At 39.4% G+C, this 8,156-nt stretch overlaps 1 protein-coding gene across 4 annotated transcripts in view; it reads right to left on the bottom strand.

The window, feature by feature from the left end:
• Nucleotides 1-8,156, bottom strand: part of LOC117956378 (collagen alpha-3(IX) chain-like) — a 33,873-nt gene that overhangs the window by 12,569 nt on the left and 13,148 nt on the right. For 2 of the 4 annotated variants that reach the window (XM_034891411.1, XM_034891414.1), the window contains 11 exons: nucleotides 7,195-7,212; nucleotides 6,673-6,762; nucleotides 6,484-6,519; nucleotides 4,644-4,715; nucleotides 4,469-4,513; nucleotides 4,330-4,365; nucleotides 4,220-4,243; nucleotides 4,070-4,123; nucleotides 2,447-2,518; nucleotides 1,544-1,582; nucleotides 1,329-1,385 (listed from right to left, as the gene is read on the bottom strand). In XM_034891411.1, the coding sequence (XP_034747302.1) occupies nucleotides 1,329-1,385; nucleotides 1,544-1,582; nucleotides 2,447-2,518; nucleotides 4,070-4,123; nucleotides 4,220-4,243; nucleotides 4,330-4,365; nucleotides 4,469-4,513; nucleotides 4,644-4,715; nucleotides 6,484-6,519; nucleotides 6,673-6,762; nucleotides 7,195-7,212 (543 nt within the window). The remainder of the gene's footprint in view (nucleotides 1-1,328; nucleotides 1,386-1,543; nucleotides 1,583-2,446; nucleotides 2,519-4,069; nucleotides 4,124-4,219; nucleotides 4,244-4,329; nucleotides 4,366-4,468; nucleotides 4,514-4,643; nucleotides 4,716-6,483; nucleotides 6,520-6,672; nucleotides 6,763-7,194; nucleotides 7,213-8,156) is intronic. The other 2 variants (XM_034891413.1, XM_034891412.1) reach the window with 2 other exon arrangements.

The following is an 8,156-nucleotide window of genomic DNA, read 5'->3' as shown; positions in this document are numbered from 1 at the left end:
CCCTTATGACCTCATAAGGGGAAGATTCCAGATCAGTCCATCTGAGCTTTCATTTTCTCAAAGCCAGGACAGGATACCCAGGGCTCTGTTTACACCGATCACCATTTCTAGCCGCGGCGGGACCATAGGCAGGCTTGGGGAACTCATATTAAACCTCATAAAGTGAAATTATAATACCATGGGACTTTTATCCTCTTCCAGGACTCCGCTCCATCGTTTGATAACCCTGTGTAGTTTCCTGCTGTTTTCCATTCTTCTCATAACATATAATGGACTAACACAGCCACACGTCTGTGAGGCTGTAATTAGACAAAACTTTCTTTTGCACTAAATGCTAACGTCTACGTCATGCTAACGACAATGTTAACATGATGATGTTAAACAAGCACCGTTTACAATGTTCACTATTTTAGTTCTCACATTTCCTTGTTAGCACTAAACACAAAGCTAGGGCTATTTGAAATGCCATTAGCTTTGCAGGTATTTCAACATATACTCATAACTAAACAACAGTATAGGTTGATTTCCAAAGACTCCCAAGTGCAACCAATCTTATTTACGGTCTAAAATGCCACCTTAGGTTGTTCAAGCAACAATTACGATGCATATTTACGCTTATAGAAGTGGCTCCTCCTAGTGGTGATCCTACGATATGAGGATGGAAAATCCTGTGGGTCATATTTCCTACCACTACTGAGGCTGTTAATTTATGACAAAGGTCCTGTGGGTCATATTACAGGGTAGGAATAAATGACCTATGTATGACTTAGAGGACTTGATGGACCGTAATCATGTACCAGTTCTATTTAGTTGCAGTTTCAAACACGTAGTAAATGCTGTAGAACAGAACTAGTTAAGTTTTTGGCAACAAAACTACTTCAGGGATTGACTTAAACAGTCACATGTACAATATGAGGACAGGCTGAGGTAAGTGGTCATAAACTAAACTATTGGACAAAGGGAGATTTTGACCTGATGATGCTTGTTATGAAAAGTTAAAGCATTAACAATGTTATTACAATTTGTCCTCTGGGAACCACGAATGTCTGCATAAACTTTAATGACAATCCATCCGTTAGCGGTTTTTAAGTAATATTTCAGTCTGTAAAAATCATTTTTTTATTTAAATATGTTGTCAAAGTTTGCATTATATATTGAACACAGTGCTAATGGGCTATTCAGAAATACTATGTTGTGTTGGACAATGAACAGCAACTATTTTACCTTGAGCTAGGGAATCCTACAGAGGGATCAGTTCCCAACATTCTCTCAAAACTAAACTCAGAGCTAAATAAAACCAAATCTAAAGTGACAGTGCCATTCCTCACCTTCATCCCTGGTAGCCCAGCCAGTCCCTGCGGGCCAGCAGGGCAGGCAGCAGGACACTACGAATGAAAGAAAAAACAGTGAGATACTCAACAAGTATGGCTGCGGCAGAGCCACTTCAATGACTCCATTGTTCCATCAGATAATTACTGTCACCAATCCAATTGCCATGCAACCAGGACACATTTGGCAGTGTGAAAGACAGTAATACACTCACAGGTTCCCCGCTTCCCTCATTGCTGGCACCAGGCAGCCCCTAAAACACAGCAGAGTGACATCTAAAACAACCGCGAGGGTTTAGATGTCCAACCGACAGAAATCCCCAGAGAGGTAATGTGAAAAGAGACTGGAGCGTGAAAGGTCACCATGCACTCAGGATTTTGTGATTGTATGAGAAACCAAAGAGATAAAAAATTAGTATGGGGGTTATACACCGGGTCAGCAGGTGGTCAAGATGCAGTATGTGGCTGATGTTGAGCTTCAATTAAAAGGCATGCAGATACGGATAATTCCGTTTAGTCAAGTTTTGCATGATACCAAGGCCCCGGACCCCCTCTGTCACTGACTCCTCACCCCAACCCCGTCCCATCCCTAGTCACTACACTTGCACTAACATTAATCCTGAACTTCACATCTGCCCATTACATATACAGTACTTTATATTCTTTGCAGAATTTGCACTCAACATGTTTTGCCTTTTTTCTTAAGTAACTGTTAGTTTGTATTTACAGTATATATTTGTTCTTTTCTGTATTTATTGTTTATTTCATATTAATGTTTAATATGTGTGTTTGTTGACATATAGTGTACAATTGGTTGTACACTGTATTATGTTAGATTTAACCAGAAGGTCTAGGTCTGGTGATAATGGAGTCATTTAGCATCCCAATGTCTAATATCAGTTTCAAAGGCTTTTTTCAAATAATAATTAATGGCTGCTTCCAATATACTTGTAATCTTTGGCGTGAAAAGTATCCAATTCAAACAGAATATCGACAGTTAGCAGCTGTAAATATTAGCTTCTGCAGATACTGTAAGCTTCCTGATATTGAAAATCTAAAATGACTGTGTTGTAAAATGTTTCATAATGATAAAGTAGTGGGTTAGATTTGGTTCTCACCGCCGGCCCTGGTGGACCAGGAGGGCCAGCAGGCCCTGTGGTGCCGGGTTTCCCTCTGGGTCCAGGTTGACCCTGCAGACAAAGGAAAATATGAACATTTTATACGCAACACTTATGAGCAAGCGTTTGATATAAGACCATGACAAAATCTTTAAAATATCAGTTTATAGTGCTGTAAAAATGTGTGTCCCTCTTTTCTTATACTAGTTTCAGTGATGGAAGAACGCTGCTACCTTCATTTTTACATTGTTCCAATGCAAGGATGTAAAAATACTCCATTACAAGTAAGTAGTATCACCAGTTTAAAAGTTCTAAAGCAATATAAGCAACTTTTACTTAAAGCTGTCAAAGTAAAAGTACTAGTTCTGCAGGAAAATGTCCCCTGTCTCTGATAGCGGTTCCCAGCCAAGAGGTCCCAAACCCCAAGGTTGGGAACTACCAGTTTAATCTATAACGGTGTATAGATTACTAAGTTTTCTATGTCAAAACTTAAAGGAAGTAGTAACTATAGCTATCAAATACATGTTGGTGGCAGCCCTGTCTCCTAAAAAGTAGATTTCCATACAACAAAACTGCATTCTCAGTTTTGTTTGGAGAGAAATGCATTTTGAGTTTCTAGAGAAACATATTTTGTCCCAGTTTGTTTTTGACGTATCACAAAAAATGTTTCTCCTCAAAGTCGGCCTAGGGAGAAGTTCCAGGGGGATGGATGGGTCAAACAAGCATGGGACTTTTACCCAGGAGGTCGCTGCTTGTGTGCCGTGTTAATCCAAAAGTCAACGTTGACTTAAACATACGTAATTTACTTAATAACTTAAGTTATAAAATACATAAAAACATCCTTTTTTATAACCCAACCCACAACACTTTCCTAAACTTTACCAAATTGTTTTGCTTCCTAACCTAGCTAACCAACCTAACCTAGCTTTGTCGGCGTGCCTGTCGCTGGTACTATGAAGTGTTGAAACAAACATAATCTCGAAGAAAATAGAAAAGAACTTGACACAAGTAAATGTATACAGTTACTTTTTCAAACTGACATTTTTCACATAGGTTCATATCAACATGTTTTTAAAGTTAAAGGTCCTGTGACGTGCTGCTTTTTGGATGCTTTTATCTAGACCTTAGTGGTTCCCTAATACTGTATCTGAAGTCTCTTTTATATAGACCTTAGTGGTCCCCTAATACTGTATCTGAAGTCTCTTTTATATAGACCTTAGTGGTCCCTTAATACTGTATCTGAAGTCTCTTTTATATAGACCTTAGTGGTCCCCCCTAATACCATATCATATAGAGAAAAGGGGAGATAATGTTGCTCCTTATGACCTCATAAGGAGCAAGATTCCAGATCGGCTGAGCTTTCATTTTCTCAAAGGGAGAGCAGGATACCCAGGGCTCAGTGATAGGTGTGACACCATTTCTAGCTACTGGGGAACCATAGGCAGGCTGGGGGAATGAACATTATTGTTAAAAAGACCTCATGAAGCTGAGAAAAGAGGAAGAATAGACTTTTTAACATCCGATTTGAATATATTTTTAATAAATTGTGCCAATATAGTTTAAAGAATGTAGTTTAAAGAAAGTTTAAAGATAGTTTAAAGAAAAAATGTTTGTTTGTCTGACCTCAGGCCCGATGTTTCCCTCATCTCCTGGGATTCCTGGTTTCCCTGGCGGTCCCTGTTAGAGACAGACACACAGCAGTTAATAAAGCAGCAAGTGTACTGTATTTCAACAATATTTCAGGATACAACAGAAAATGTAGCAAACACATACAGCGGGTCCTTCACTTGCTGGGCCCTGTGAAACAAGAGACAGAAGAGATTAGTATTGGCAGTTTCTCCGTACAGTCATTTCCACATATGTTGCTTCAATAAGATACTTACAGTGGGACCAGGAGGTCCTGGAAAGCCAGGAAGTCCCTGCAGTCAGGAGGTAAAATAAATCAGAAACATTGTCTTTGGTTGTAAAGAATTATAATTCTTATAAGTGAATAATTTCAGAGTACTATAAATGGTTTCTCACTCTCTCCCCTACAGGCCCACGAGGACCCATTGGACCAGAAGAACCCTGCAACAACAAAGAAATAGTTACACAAAAACAGTAGTGGCAGATATTAGAAAGACTGTGTGTGTGTGTGTGTGTGTGTGTGTGTGTGTGTGTGTGTGTGTGTGTCAGTGGATATAGTAATATTTCTTACAGCAGCTCCTGGAAGGCCAGGCAGGCCTCTCTGTCCAGGAAGACCGATTTCCCCCTTCTCCCCTTTGCTGCCCTAGGAAACAGACACAACAGCAATAAAACCGCTTTATCTTCTTCTTGCATCTCTCTGCACCGTTGCTAAGATACACAGAGCTAGTGACAGTCAACATTTAATCAATGAAAGGTGGGCTCGTCCCAAAAATTAAACATGTGTGAGGATGTGCAGATAACAAGAGGGTTGGACGGGAACTGAGCAACAATAAATGACAGAGGCACCAGTACACATGTTGCCTTCACTTAACCCTCATGTTTAATCACTGACAATTGTAAAGCGTTTCAGGTCTGTTATGTGTCAGTGCAAAGACGTTGTGTGGCGTTATATGTGTTGTCTGTAAGAAGAATCACTTTAAAGAAAACTAAAATGGTGTTAAATGCTTGAATTTACAGTACATTGTCCGTCTTGGAGCGTAAAAAGAATGGCTAGGTTCCTTGTATTTTCATTTGAAAGATATTAAATTGTTAAAGTGGATCTGAAGAAATCTGGTTCCTTGATAATCCATTATCCAACATATCACAAAAGAATCCATCTATTCAGGCTTCAAGTAATAAATTTGTGTCTGATCGCCCAGCCTATAGAACCAATCGTGGTCGGGTGAGGAGTGACTGGCTCCAAATGTGCGTTTTCCTAGGATGGCGTGGGCATGTCCTGCCCTACTCTGCCTTTGATTGGCTAATACTGTACTTGTTGCCTTTGTTGGTTGGATTGGGCAGGTTAAGGAACAACGAATTAGATTGGTTAAGGTTAGGGCAAGAATACCTGCATAAGCCAATCAGAGGCCAAATAAGGCAGAGTAGGGTGGGACCACATCCTATAATGCAAATTGGCCTAAGTAGGCAGCTCAAGCGTGTTTTTGTTGTGCGTGACAGTCACGCCTGTTCGTTCAAAACAATGGCGGACGCGATACACAGGTGGGTCATCAAATCACCTGCCAGGGCATTTCTTTCAAAAGTGCCCGCCTTTTTCCAAACATATTTCAAATGACGGCTTATCAGGTGGTTCTGTTTAATTAACCATGTGGCACGTCAGGTTAGGATGTCTGGGCTATGTTGGTGAAAGGTGACGACCCATTAGAAATAAACTGGCTCGTTAGCACCCATTGTCTAAAAAAGCAGCCCACAACTTCCTCTGAGAGTTTCTGTTACTTTGTGTCATGCATATTTGTAATCCTGGGAGACAGGGAAATTATATTGTTAAGTAATTTTAATCACGATAATCTTACTTCACTACATTTCAAGTCAGAACAGATACAGAGTAAAAAGAAGACACGTGGAAAGTCCTGATAAAAATGTGAGAAAGGAACAGAATACATAACAAACCAGCAGAAGAAGCCAAATGGTTGAAAGACATACAGTGTATACAAGCCAGAGCGTTTAGTCTCTTTCCTGGTTTATTTTAGTGAAGCTACACAGAGAAATAAGGTTGTGTATTTGTAACTGATAATTTGAAAATGGAATATACTGTTGGTTTTAGACACGAGGGCTCATGTTGCTGATGTTGTTCCACTAGTGACTTGACATTATTGAACAGTTTTCATAAATTCTTTGAAATTTCAGAGTAATGGTTTCTGGGTTGGCCAACATAAAAATGACATCTCCAGAATTCCAAAATATAATGTAATGCCAAGTCAAAGTCATATTGTCATGGACAAATCCCTTTGGATATTCTGCCAGTTCTGCCAAGGTTAAGTGAATCATTTCCCCGAGATACACAAAAAGAGGGAGAATGGCTCCACAGCCTGCAGAGTATTTTGGCAGTAAATCATTTAGTATTTCATACTTACAGGATTGCCTGGACTGCCAGTAGAACCAGGAAGACCCTGGAGAGATGAATAAAACAACACACTTAAAGAAAGCAGAGACATAAAGACAATAATCCTTGCTCTGTATTGATAAAACAAAAGTGCCTTAGACAATAAAGGACTTTAGAGATTTTTAAAGAGAAAGAGAGTTATCAATGAGGAAATGCTTACATCTCTTCCATCTCTGCCGTTTTCTCCTGCGGGCCCTCGGGGGCCCTCTGGGCCAGGGGCTCCTGGGGGGCCTTGGATTGATTTATCAGGCTGAGAGTGGAGACAGCAAGTCAGCAAATGCCAGTGAAAAGAGTATGAATTAAACCTTGAACAACGTCTGACTGGGATTTATCAAATCCTTGATCCAGAATAGTAAATTCTTTTAGATTATACCGGAAGTTATCTGATATATTATTTTTTATCAAAAAATAAAAACAGTAAATTGGATAAATATATAAGTTGTATTATATTATATATTTAAATGTAAAAATCTTTTTACAGCCTACAGGGATATTTTTCAAATTTGGGATATTTCAGGTATAGTTCTACACTCTGTACCCTAAAAAAAGCAAAACTGGCAAAACCACCACCATGAATGAGATTCAGAACAAAGCACTGAGGCAAGTAGGCAATCAAAGCTCTGAAGTAGATCGTTGGCTTAAAATCACAAAGCAAAAAGAAGTAGAGTAGAAAAATAAATACCTCAGCATTGGCATACATCTGAAGAAGCAAGAGAAATCAGATAAAGGGAGAGTTAGTGAAAGTAGTCACACCACCCTCACCAAAAGTGTCAGCAAAAGCCTGTTCATGATCATAGTAGTGAGTATATCATGCTGTTGTTTGAATATACAGCCCATAGTACCAACACTCCCCATAATATTTAGTCATGAATGCCAAAAACCATACGCAGCCTTGCAAATTGTGTTTTCTGCATTGTCCGAACTTTCCTACTGGTTCCCACATGCTGCATTTGTAGTCATAATCAGACAAGACGGTTGTAAGATTGGCAGAATGGATGTGTGAGGGTTAAAATGTACTGAGCGTTGGGAATATAGCACTTTATCAAGTAAATCTAGATGCCATTACTTTCAATGAGGGATTTTGACTTTCATTGAACATCCTAACTTGGACTTCCATACTACTAGGTGCCAAGATGACTTTCTTAAAAATTAAGTTACATTTGGTTGTTGACTTTAAAGATGTCCAATCTGGTAGTTACAATAAAAAAGTGTACATGACTTCAGCATAACCAGGAGATCACTTAACAGACAGAACATGGCGGCAGCGCGGTTGTGTACGAGACGCCAACGGCTGTGCAAAGTCTTTGCGACTTAAAAATGTGTCAACCAAGCAAATACATTCAAGCTTCTGGGGGCTTTATAAATTGACCTTATAAATGTACGAAGAGGAAAAAAGGGGAGGAATTGGAGGGAAACAATAAAAAATTCAGATAGAGGCAGCATACATTTCTAGCTAGCTTACAGCTAACGTCTACAGTTGGTGTATTAGCTGTTGCATACATCCTCCAGTGGTCAAACTCATGCAAATTAGGCTAAAATTAGCTTTCCTTTCTGTCTGAGCACACCTTGAGAATATTATATCTGAAACCCTGTGAAAAGTGCAAAAAAATACTATAACTTATGAAGCCTGTCACCCATATCACT

The sequence above is a fragment of the Etheostoma cragini genome, chromosome 14 (assembly GCF_013103735.1).
Source record: "Etheostoma cragini isolate CJK2018 chromosome 14, CSU_Ecrag_1.0, whole genome shotgun sequence".
NCBI classification, from domain to species: domain Eukaryota; kingdom Metazoa; phylum Chordata; class Actinopteri; order Perciformes; family Percidae; genus Etheostoma; species Etheostoma cragini.
The sequence above is the reverse complement of the archived record's forward strand: the minus strand, read 5'-3'. Positions and strand labels throughout refer to the sequence as shown.